Below are 12,146 nucleotides of genomic sequence, written 5' to 3' on the forward strand. Positions count from 1 at the left end.
GCTCTTTAATCTAGCGATGCTAGCTCGCCAGGCATGGCGTCTATTGCAGAATCCAGGATCACTAAGTGGTCGAATTTTGAAAGCTGTGTACTTTCCGAACACCACAATTCTGGAAGCTGTTTTGGGAAATCATCCGAGCCAAATTTGGAGGGCCATTATAGAAGGAAGGGACACTCTGAAGCTGGGTTTAATCAGGCGTATTGGCAATGGAAATACAACGGATATATGGAACGATAATTGGCTACCACGGGATAAGATGCTACGCCCGTATGGATGTATATCTCAGAACCGGCCCTCTTTAGTGTCCGAGCTGATTGATCCAACGTCGGCAACGTGGATCAGACAACGAGTTGAGGAGGTCTTTATGCCAATGGATGTTTCGGTCATTCTTGGAATCCCCCTATGTACAAGAAATATCCCAGATTTTTGGAGTTGGAACTTTGAAAAGAATGGCAATTTCACAGTGAAGTCAGCCTATAGAATGCTTGTTTCAACCAGGAAAAGGAGGGAGGCGTGGCTCGAGGGCACCGCTGGTTCATCCCGAGTGAACTTGGAGGAAAAATCATGGAAAACCCTCTGGAATACTAAGGTTCCGGGGAAGGTTAGGATGTTCTTATGGCGTCTCTCTAAACATTCAATCCCAACGAATGATGTTAGGGCCCATAGACATATGACAGACTCAGCGGCTTGTGGCATTTGTGGAGCACCGGATTCATGGAAGCATTCTCTTGTCAACTGCACCATGTCACGTTGTATTTGGGCACTCGTTGATGAAGAGTTGGCACAAAAGTTAGCAGAGACAACAGAGATCAATGCTAAGCAATGGTCTTCACTCTGATGGATCTATTATCCCATGACTTGTTTGTCAAGCTTTCTGTTACGTTGTGGGCGATATGGTATGCTCGCAGGAAGGCTATCCATGAAGGTATATTTCAAAGTCCCCATGCAACTTATTCGTTTATCACCCGGTTCATAGAAGAGCTATCAATCATCTCGGATAAACCTACTTCTGGAAGCGCTGCGCCTAATATTCAGGGCCATGGCCAGCGCCCTAGTGCACCACCGACAGGGTACCATAAAGTACATGTGGATGCAGCAGTTCGTCAGGGAAGGGGCGGCTCGGTTTCTGCAGTGTGCAGGGATGGCAACGGAAACTTCATTGGCAGTTCATCGTGGTCGCGGGGATACAGGACCCGGCCACTTTGGAGGCAATGGCAGTCAGGGAAGCACTTGCACTTGGGGAAGATCTTCATATATCCAATATGGTTATTTCTTCTGATTGCAAGCAAGTTATAAGAGACATTCAGAAGGGCTCAGACGGAAGATATGGTGCCATCATTAAGGAGATCAAACTGCAGGCAGCAACTTTTAATTGCATTTTTAAATTTGAAAGTCGTAGAGTAAATTTAGAAGCTCATAGCTTAGCCAGGCATTCGCTTACTCTTGGTCGGGACGCCACGTTTGGTTTGGCCAATCCCACAACCAAAGATGTATCCCACACTCTGTGGTTTTTGATGAATAAAGCTTGGTTTTCCCTTAGAAAAAAAAAAACCACAGTGCGGCGGCCGCTTCACCACCCCTCTCCCTCGCGAGAGATGTTGCCGGCGGCGGCGGTGGCGGCGCTGCCGCTGGACGACGACAACGTGCTCTCCGAGATCCTCCTCCGCCTCCCGCCGCTCCCGTCCTCCCTCCCCCGCGCCTCCGCCGTCTGCAGGCGCTGGCGCAGCCTCGCCTCCGACCCAGCCTTCTCCCGCCGCTTCCGCCTCCACCACCGCCGCAACCCTCCCCTCCTCGGTTACTTCTACGAAGATTTTAACCAGATTCGCTTCGAGCCTACTCTGGAGGCCCCCAATCGTGTTCCACCCGAGCGCCTCTGCTTGCACTTTAACTCCCACTTCCGATTGCTCGGGTGCCGCCCCAGCTCCTGCTGTGTGACCCCATCACCGGCCACCAGCACTGCATAGCCATTCCACCTGGATTTGATCGGATCAAGTCCTTGATCAATGGGGCGGTGCTCCGCTCTGCTGCCGGCGAGGTCCACTTCCAGTTCCAGGTCGCCTTGGTAGTGGCAAACGACAACAACAACAAGGTGCTCGCTTGCGTTTACTCGTCAGAGACCGGGGTGTGGGGTAATCTCATCTCCACATCGATTCCATCCTGGAACTTCTTTCGTCCCATGGTTTCTTCGCAGCCTGCGGTACTGGTTGGGGATTCCCTTTACTGGATACTTAAAGGTGGTTCGGAATGTATCCTTGAGTTCGATTTGCAGAGTGAGAGCCTAGCCTTTGTACAGATGCCAGTGGATAGGATTAATGTCCCCTGCTATACACCGATGCGGGCAGATGATGGTGAGCTGGGTTTACTCTCCGTGACTGGCACCACCGCCCAATTATGGAAGAGGAAGGCCGGTTGTGATGGTGCTACACCATGGTGGGTGGGAAGAACTATTGAGCTGGACAAGCTACTTTCTCTGGATTCAGGGGAGTCTACATGGATACAAGGGTTCGCTGAGGACAAGAATTTGGTGTTCCTGTGTGCTGGCAGCAGCAACTTCACGGTCCAACTCGAATCTTTGCAGTTGAAGAAACTTTCCAACCCCAGAATGGATCGCTATCATCCATTTGGAAGTGTCTATGCTGCAGGTAACAACAATGCCTTTACACTGCCGGTATAACAAAACCAAGTTAATTTTCAATAAATGGTTGATGGAATGGCTTTCACATCCTTTATATGAATGAAACTAACAATTTTAACTAGTATCATATTAATTATTCTCTTGTTTGATGATCTCTTCAACCTATGGCAATGGTGCTATGCAGTGTTCTCTCCCCATGCTTGTGTGGTGGCGTTATCTGTACTTGTTATGATCTGGAATTTTGTTTTGCTTGCTGTATCTGGTTCATTTGTGTCTGGAGTACTGCTTCTGTAGCCAAGATTGGCAACTTCGTTGTAATAATTGAACTAAACTTCGTAGTTGCCTGCCTATTGACACATGCAAGAACTGTATAATTACAGTGCTCGTGTATATCTGCAGCGCTGTTTTTCTGAAGATAATATTTAACAGTTGATAGCTTCGTACTAGGATGTTGAACAACGAAATTTAGCTGTAGGCTGTAGCTATGCTTTTTGTGCAGCCTAATAATTTGTTTGATTTGGCCACCATAGGCAACTAATACATTATACCGAACACTTGAGTAAAGTGATAAGACTGAATTTATCCAAATAACTGATTACGCCATGAACTACAGTCTTTATTTTTACTAATATATTATCATCAGAAGTAGCGGTCAAGATATTGTATTTAATGATGTCCAGTGTAAAGAAATGGCATATATTTTAGACCGAAGAGAGCATTAAGATGGCGTACAATCCCTTGCTTGAGGCTTCTACAACATGAATTTGATTAATTCAATCAGTTAGTGGCTAGCTACCTCCAGGTGCTATTAGAGAACAATTAGCAGATTTAGATTTGCGAATTATTTTAGAGACTTCCTTGGTTCAACAAAAGGAATTAGAAGACGAGGGGTATAGTGGAGATGAATTGGAAGATAGAAAAAAGATGAATAAGAAAAGTTTTTTTATTAGATGCGTGTACATTTCTAAAAATTATCCACATGAGCTAGAAACCAGATGTTTCTGCTTTTCTACTCCTTGAGCCCCTCATATGTCCATCGTTATTAAGAATGTGTCAAAGATTTGGTAAGTTAGTTGGTTCAGCATTTGCCCTCTGGCGAAAATACCCTGGAATGTGCTAGCAGTAGAACTTGAAAGTGTGCCACTACACTACGAAATGCCTAGTGATAATCCATGTTTCTATTGTTTTACCCCCTAACCATGTTGAGATGATTCAGCTTTGGTGTTTTTGGCAGAATTTCCTTATGGTGAATGAAGCTATTTTTTACTGATTGAATCAATCCTTGGTGTTCTTTTACTGATACACACGAGTTCGCCGGCAACCGCTGCCAATCCTTGGTGTTTTTTGTGTTCGGCCCCCCAGGATCTGCTTTTGTCACTCATCTGCCCTCGCCCGTTCCTCTCATCAGAACAGAAGTAATCAACCTTGGACAGCGGCGGCCGCCTGATGATCGTCGGCAGGTCCAGCACGTGAATGGCAGAGGAACGAAGCAGCTCGCCGCCGCCGCATCTGCCGGCGCCGATGGGTGCCCTGATACGGTGGCTGGACGAGGTTGCGGCTCCGGCGTAATGTTTTTTTTTTGTTAAGATCGAGTCATTCCCAAGTGGATTAAGCAATGATTTCTAGTTCCCCTACGGTCTGCTGTTCGATTTCATGGAATTTCATACGCATTACACTAGGGTTTATTGAATGTAGGGTTCCTGAAAGTGAGCCCTTGCCATGTTTGATCATGCTCTGTTTTAAGTGAGCGACTAACTTGCTTAATTATGCTCTGTTTCAGGGAAATACAGCCCTTTTTTCACTCGTGGGGAGGCTGCAAGGCAACAAGCTTGGGACATGCAGAATAACCAAGAGGACACAAACTGCAGCAAGTAGTTCAAACGCAGAGGAGGAGGAAAGATACATTCATGCCAATCTCAGAGAAACAAGCCAAAGAAAATAGGTGCATCTTCAAATCAGACCAGGCTAGGCTTGAAGAAACCTACAAGGGTTAGCATGTTTGATGAATTTAGGTGAGCAGAAATCTCTAGTCGTCAGAAATGGGGATCTTCATGACTTTTGTGTTTCTACTTACTGTATGATAAGATGCAGAGCTTGTAATTAATGGCTATGTTTTGTTTATGATCATTGTGCTGATCATAAGACTAGTAAATTTGTGAACCTAGTATGTACTGTTCAGGTTCAGAACTTATGCTCTTGTACTACATGTTCACTTCATATGTGTTGTCAGTGTCAAAAATCATTACTGTACATGTTCATGCATTTATAATCTGTCAAAAATCAGTACTGCACATGTACATGCAGATACAAGTTGGTCTAAAAAATCATTACTGTATTCAAGATGGTCTCACTGTACATGTCCCTGGGTACGAATCCTGGATGCACGGGAGGACGCCACACCGCTTCTCGATGGCGGCCAAGTGCGTCCGCCGTCGCCATCAGCGCGTGCCCATGGACCATGGGGAAGATATCTGGTGCTCCGGGAGCTTCTCAGCCGTTGGATCTATAATCTGACGGTCATCTAGGGATGCGCTGGATCTGGTTGTAATAACGGACTTCTAGGTGTGTGTTTTTAATAAATGCGCGAGCTCTCTCCATGGCCTTTTGATTTTAGATCCAACGGCTGAGAAGCTCCCGGAGCACCAGATATCTTCCATGGACCATGGTAGTGCGCACTCCCTCCAGCACATCCATGGCCGGCCGGCGTCCGCGCAAGGAGCACATGGACCGTCGCCGGGCAGAGACAGGCCGCCACACCTCCGCACGAGGAGCCAGCTGCGGCGACGGGAGGTGGATAGGCGCCGATGTTTCCGCCGTCGCCGTCGACCGACCGAACTATCTGCCACGGTGGGGTGGCGCCGCCCATCGTGCTCGATGCTTCCAACACACAAGTCTTTTGGACCAAAATTTCTAGATTCACATTTTCAAAAACATTTGGTGTTTCCAAAATTAACTAACAGTGGGCCTGGGTGCATTCTCCCAATGGGACATCTTTCTTCAGCAAACTGCATAACCATGTTGAGTTGAGCAACAATGCTCCTCTGGAACACGGGTTCAAGTTTATCTTCATACAAGGACCGTTTACAAGACTTCACTACTATCTTAGCGGCCACTGGTGACACGCCATGGCGACCGACATCAGGTGATCCGTACGAGCAGAACCACCATGACAAACATGCAGGTCATTAAAAAGATGAGCAACCACTGGAAGCAGCTCGTCTTGGAGGCCAGCGAGTAGACCTCCGAGGCTCGCGCCGTTGCACGGCCAGTACTCGCCAGGCTATGTTCCACGGCTCTCTCCGTGGAATCGAGGATCTGCATCACAAGTACGTACAAAGCAGGTGAGCTTTCTCAGTAAACATCCAGCAGAAATGGAACTCAAGTAAAAGGCTACCTTCTCTGTATCTTGCACGGATTGGTTCATTAAAAGGCTACTCTCCTTCAGCTGGCGTGCTAAGTCAACCATTTCGTCAGTCAGATCTTCTTGCAGCTTCCTGTGCAGTTAGGAGAGATCCAACACGGTAAGAGGGTAGCCAGTATATTTAGTTGTACGACCTAACTTTCTATGCTTACTTCTTAAAACATCAAAAGAAACGGGTAATAGTAAAATATAGCACTGGCTACAGCTTTCAACTTTTCATAGCAGCAAAATCAGTGAGACTGGTCAAAGAATGAATCGATAAACTGGTTACTCATGTAGATAAGAATAGTGACAACATTAAGCCAGAGACTGAGGTCCAAAAAAAAACTTGCAAACAAGAAGGGGACATACCTATGCTTCTCAATATGAGCCTGAGCTTCTGCATCCAATTTAATAGGTGCTCCAGTGTCTCTTTCTTTTCTTTCATGACTGCTTGGTCCAACCTCCATCTGAGCCCTATTTAATTGCATCCATCAGTTCGTTAGTTGTTACTGTAAGAAAAGTCAACATATAAAAAGGACCAAATTTCACTTACGTCGATCTCCTCCGCAGTCCTGATGATAAGGATATTGGACTCCCGACCTTTTCTCTTTCATAAGAGCTGTCTTGTTCTCTACTCTCATCAACCAGATTTTCATTTTCTGGCTGCATCAAAAAATATAGTACTAAATTGTATGAGCAACAGTGGTATGCATCGTTACATGTAGTAGAGGTACTTAGCATGTCAATGTAAATATGAATCAACATGATAAACACATACCACTAGAGAAGCAAGCGTGGCAGCTAGTGCTTCAATCTTTTCTGAATACTCACTGAGCTTAGCTTTTGAAACACTGAATCAACAAGTCATGAATGAACATGTTCTCATCATGGGAATGCATGCGTAAAGAGAAAAAGATAACTTGCTTTGCTCCACACAAGTCTATCAGCATTAAGCTCGCCGATGAAAAGGCAGGCAGTATACCAGACATTCTCATCGCCAAAATGCAGGCCAACAAATGAAAGAAAATCATGAAAAATTGTAGTTTGAACCTTCATGTAAGATTTATTTTGTGAAGCAAGCAGAGTATCTTAACAGACAGAGTATCCAGATTTCCATGAATCCAAAAGCAAAAGAGTATCCAGATTTGTGTGCCTTTATTGAGTGGAGAAGCATGGGCCCTTTTATACTGAAAGAGAATGGTACATCTGGAGGCCAGTCAGTGTACACAGAGAAACTTCAAATATGTAAGCTAAAAGCTATAGCGGCATTCGCATGAGTTCCTATTAAATTTTGTGCCAATTACTATAACAACAGTACGGAGAAGTTGAAATGCTCAAACACACGATCAATGATAGCAAGCTGGCAGCAAACTGTATTCAATGACTAACAACCACCAATCCTTTACCTTAATAGGAAATACATATGAATGGATGGTGATACCGATACAGATGCATTCACACGATTTAAGTATTGGTACCTTGTAAGGACACACTAAATTCACAAACTAGGAGCAAGAGTACATTACAATTTAATACTGTATTAGACTACAACCTTGATGGTTACGATCTTGTCACATACCGGCTGTATTTCTTTCTGTAACTATGGATCCTCAACAAAATGCTAGCTGGAACACAGAGTGCAGCTTGCAGGCTGTACCACGATCAACACATTAATTCCCCAAATAAAACACAACACTATATCATACCTTGATATTCCTTCTGGTGTAATTTCAGCTCCAAGTTGCTCCAACAGCTCCCTGGCTGTGGTTATGTACTGCAAATGGAGGTTGTCAGTGCCGGTAGATGGTTCAGCCAAAATAATAAGGATTAAAGTGAGGATATCCTTAGCTACCACCTGTTAAAGTTGAACAAGCACAGAATGAAGCAAGCAAATTCCATCAAACAAACTTCCTTATACTCATTTTAACAACAATAGGATCCACATGGAAGATATATCTTCTCCGATGTTGAACAGAAATTAATAATGATAAAAAACTAAGAAGAGTAGAGGAGCTACACTTACATGGACAAGCTTAGCCTGATTCTGCTGGCGGGGGGCCGCCTCAAGCAGCCTTCTCAAGTTAACTTCCACCTTGCTGAACACCATGACTAACTAATACCTGCTAGACCATTTCAAAGGGGGCACACTGTGATATTACATAAAACACACAACAAACAGATTTCAGATTGAATTGCTCCTAATATCAGCAATCACACTAGTACTACATGATAGTCACACCCGTAATGGTGACAAACAGATTTTGGGGAAAGAAAGTTCAAGCTCTATCAACAATAATCTGAGAATTTTCTGATCCAGCACATGGATGAACCGTTGTCATGCTGCAAACAACATTTGATCCCACTGGTCGCAAACCAGGCAACGACGAGGGTGACCCCTGCTACTTGTTTCCCCAAATTCACTCTACTATTTCTGAATTTATCACTGAATACACTTTACTCAAAGATCATCACCGACTAAGTTGACAAGGTCATGTTCACATTCACTCTATACATACATCAATCGTGATTACGGGATTCGCAATCGTGGAAGAACATTTTGAAATCAACAACAAATTTGCATTCCAATTTGTTCTCCAACATCACGCAAAAAACACAACAATAAGCTGCTAATACTCACTATGGAGAGAAGCAGAAAGGAGGCGGCGTAGGAGACGCAGTCTAATGGGAAGAAGCGGGGCGCAAGAGGCGCGCCGTCGCGTGACGCTGGACGAAGCATACACTTCGGCGCAAATCAATGAAGTCCGGCAAACAGCTTGGAGACGGGGCGGTGGCCTTGCCGTCGCTATTGGTCGAGCAAGAGTCAGACCGGGTGGGGGGATGGGGTGGCTGGGGCGCAACAGCTCAAGCCGCAAAAAGCAGACAAAGGAGGCGGCCAGCGGCGAGCCCGCCGGTGTGTGATTTTTTTAGATGGTGCCGCTGTGTGATCTGGAAGGGTGTCGATGAGGAAAATCTTATTCTTCGTAATATAGTGCCCAAACGTGCAAATCGAGCAGGAGGACATGGGCCGATGATTACAGGTGGTTTTTGCCCGTCGATCTTCTGACTACGGTTTTTCCTGCTGGTTCTTGTGCTAAGTTTTCCCTCTCGCAAGGCCACTAGGAAAAGCCTTCCTCCCTTCGATCTCCGCCGGCGAGCCCGTGGATTCGCCTACCCTCCGCCTGCCGCTTGGGCGGCCGGTGGCGGGAGGGTATTCCTGCTGCCTAGCCTTAGATAGGTAGGGTTCTAGTTCTCGCAAGGGCGGGGGGCGCTTCTTCTTTAAGTCAGTCTTATGGATATGGTTACTCGCCATGAGTTTCAAGAAAATCAATATGCAGCCAATCTTTTCTATCATGAAGTTTCTTTTCCGAGGCTGCTGCCATCCACTAGGTGCACACACAACAATATTGGTTCGACACTAGTTTGCGGCGCTAACTTAAGCATCTCTAGTCATATTGTTAGGGAGATGGTGGTCAAAGTGTCTACACGCCAAAGCTCAATTCAGTTTGCTCATAATCCATCAGCTCAACTTGTGCGTACACAGCAGGCTACTTCTTTTCTTTAGGTGGATCAGCTCTTGGCTTGCAGGTTAAGTAGGCATTGGGATCCTGGAGGTTCAAAGTACGCATGTTGGGTGCCGAGTTGCAAACATTTTTCTGAATCCTTGTTGTTTCAGCCATTTGTTGGAATGATAAAAGCACAGCAAGTTGGTGAAATACAACACATGAAATGCAAAGAAGAATCCGAGATCCTTGAGAACATCGTGGCGAAGTTGAGGGTGTTGCCTGCAGATATATTTCACAGGAACTTTAGGGTGCAGCTTTTGGATAGTGATGACTTGCAAACCGAGAACCAACTTATTTTTCAAAACTGGGGCATCTCAGATTCAACAACTGCACAAACGTGGTCATGTTTAATGTTGCAGCTCCAAGTCATGCAATTGGCTACAAAAAATTGGGATTCTGGTCAGGTTTTGACTCAAAGTACAAACTTATACCATGCATTCCTTGTTGATTCCAGTCGTACGAAAGGTACAATTGTTTGGCTCTTGTTCTTTTGGCAATGGAAGATTCCTCGACTATTCCAGGAGCTGCTGGAATATGAGAGCCATGTGCGGTTGAAGCCATGGCCACCTTACTTCCAGTTAAATAGTACACGTAATCAACCTAACCTTGGGTATGTACCTTTACATCCATGCTGGTGTGATATCTGGTTTGGGGACCAATGGGAGCATTTGCTAGAACTACAATCATGGAGGCTCAATGGTGTTCAGATATTTGGCATAGAGAGTACTCGTGGAATATTTGACAAGGTGTTCCCATGGAGGAGAAATGTTTTCAGTCATGGGACTTGTGTTTGCACTTGCCTGGTCAGAGCCATTATACTATCGGAAATAATGCAGTGGATGACTAGTAGTGCTCGAGCAAGGCCAATCAAAATGTCTCTGCTGGTTGAATTAGTTGGCATCATGGTGCAGTTTTATTTGGCTGTTGAGAGTTCTTTTGCTTTAGTGATGTACTGCAGCTGTCGAAATGCATTCCTATATGCTTCTGCATTTTTCCAGTGGGAATTGCATGGTTAGTCAGACTACTGTGTCATTTGAGAGCCATCAAGTATCAGCTCCCCTTGATGGTCCTTATTATTCGCATTTCCTAAGCTGAATGATGTGGAAGGTTGTAAAGTGTTAGCTTGGCGACTGACAAGGTGTATGCATACTCTTAGCCATCTGATAAGAAATTGTGCTGAGAAAATTGATCATGCTGGAGATGAGCAGCAACACGGTCATTTAATTGGTCAGTGGGATATATGCTCAAAAAAGGGGATGGTTCACAAGAATCAACAAGACGGCGGCTCAAGGTGCTACTTACACTTGCAATCCATGTTGTTTGGGTTCAAAATTCATCAGCTATGCGGTATGTCGACGCAAATGTCATGGGATCCAGGAGGCTTTCATGGAAATGGAATTTGAGTCATTGTTTGGGGACAAGCAATGTTTTGCCGGGGCGGTAGTGTAACACCCTGCATACACCCCTGGACTGCGCTTGTAGTATGGCCGTTGTACATGGGCCCGGCCCAACCGATCAAGCCCTCGAGCAGGAAGGATAAAGCACACAGGAGGCGGCACGAGTAGGCATCAAACAGAACAGAACCTTGGTCTTCTTCTTCCTCGTCTCTGTCTCTCTACCTCGTCCCTGAGCTCAGTTTCCCCATCCCCTTTGCTTGCTTCTGATTCCCCATCTCCATGCTGCTGACTTGTCTTGTATCCTCCCTACAACTAATGGTTTGATTGTAGCCACAAACAATCGTTATCAAGTCAGATTCCGGTTTGATTCGGGTGAATTGGCGGTGGTGTGTATTGATTTGTTGTGTTCTCATCTACGGACATGACACTAGTATATGCATCGACCAGTATATATATATAATATAAATGAAAAGAAGAGGAAAGTTTATACCTTGTTGAGGTGCTGAACCGTGGTGAGAAGTGAGCTGCCGAAGCCGGATTGAAGGAGCAGCTGGGAAGCAGAGCAGCCGGACTGGGACTTGACTCACGGGTAGAAGGGCTTGGCCGCAGGGGATCTGGGCGTCGAGCTTGAGGGTTACAGGGCCACAGGGGTGTGGAGCTTGAGGGTCGCCGTCCGACTGAGAGCCCACGAGGGAAGCGTGTCGAGCTCGAGCAGGAAGTGGCTGCCCTGCTGCCTCAACGAACGGGAAGTGAGCGGGGGCTACGCCATCCGGTGATCTCTCCTCTGCCTCTTCGTCCGGCCTCCGGCGCCAGCCGCCAGCCGCCGGCCGCCAACCGAAGAGAAGGGGAGAGGATGGGAGGAGTGTGCCGATCTAGGGTTCGCCTGGACAAGCCTAAAATCTTGGCCCGTGGCCGTTGGATCCCAGATCCAAGAGCTCTCGTGAGCCCCGTATCACATGAAAATCCCCGTTGGCCCATTTGATACGCAGGGCCGGTTTTCACAGCCCAATCCCTCCCAAACCCCCCCTCCGAACCTCTCCTATTGATTCATAAGTCAAAAGCCGAAGCAAAAAGACCCTATTTAGGAGCTTTTGTGGCTTCTTTGCCAAAGTGGAAGAACTGCAAAAGCAGAAGTAAAAGCCCAAACA

The 12,146-nt window shown here is 46.1% G+C and overlaps 2 protein-coding genes across 5 annotated transcripts; one reads left to right on the forward strand and one right to left on the reverse strand.

Moving 5' to 3' along the window:
* The first annotated feature begins 1,603 nt into the window (after window positions 1-1,603).
* LOC123140944 (uncharacterized) lies at window positions 1,604-4,859 on the forward strand. The gene is made up of 2 exons (XM_044560206.1): window positions 1,604-2,642; window positions 4,416-4,859. Exons 1-2 carry the CDS (start codon window positions 2,177-2,179, stop codon window positions 4,508-4,510), a joined length of 561 nt encoding a protein of 186 aa, XP_044416141.1. The 5' UTR covers window positions 1,604-2,176; the 3' UTR covers window positions 4,511-4,859.
* Window positions 4,860-5,584: 725 nt separating this feature from the next.
* LOC123143309 (uncharacterized) lies at window positions 5,585-11,909 on the reverse strand. 4 transcript variants are annotated; one of them, XM_044562174.1, is made up of 10 exons: window positions 11,489-11,897; window positions 11,186-11,310; window positions 8,062-8,158; window positions 7,745-7,812; window positions 7,618-7,689; window positions 6,817-6,889; window positions 6,592-6,701; window positions 6,408-6,512; window positions 6,030-6,129; window positions 5,585-5,950 (listed from the first exon to the last, which is right to left on the reverse strand). In XM_044562174.1, the coding sequence occupies exons 3-10, from the start codon at window positions 8,143-8,145 to the stop codon at window positions 5,774-5,776; spliced, it is 789 nt and encodes a 262-aa protein (XP_044418109.1). In that variant the 5' UTR covers window positions 8,146-8,158; window positions 11,186-11,310; window positions 11,489-11,897; the 3' UTR covers window positions 5,585-5,773. The 4 variants fall into 4 exon arrangements, with proteins under 4 accessions (XP_044418109.1, XP_044418108.1, XP_044418111.1 ...); XM_044562173.1 differs by lacking the exon at window positions 11,186-11,310 and having other exon boundaries at window positions 11,489-11,892; XM_044562176.1 differs by lacking the exon at window positions 7,618-7,689 and having other exon boundaries at window positions 11,489-11,887.
* Between the last annotated feature and the right edge of the window lie 237 nt (window positions 11,910-12,146).

This window comes from Triticum aestivum, chromosome 6D, assembly GCF_018294505.1.
Source record: "Triticum aestivum cultivar Chinese Spring chromosome 6D, IWGSC CS RefSeq v2.1, whole genome shotgun sequence".
Lineage (NCBI taxonomy): Eukaryota > Viridiplantae > Streptophyta > Magnoliopsida > Poales > Poaceae > Triticum > Triticum aestivum.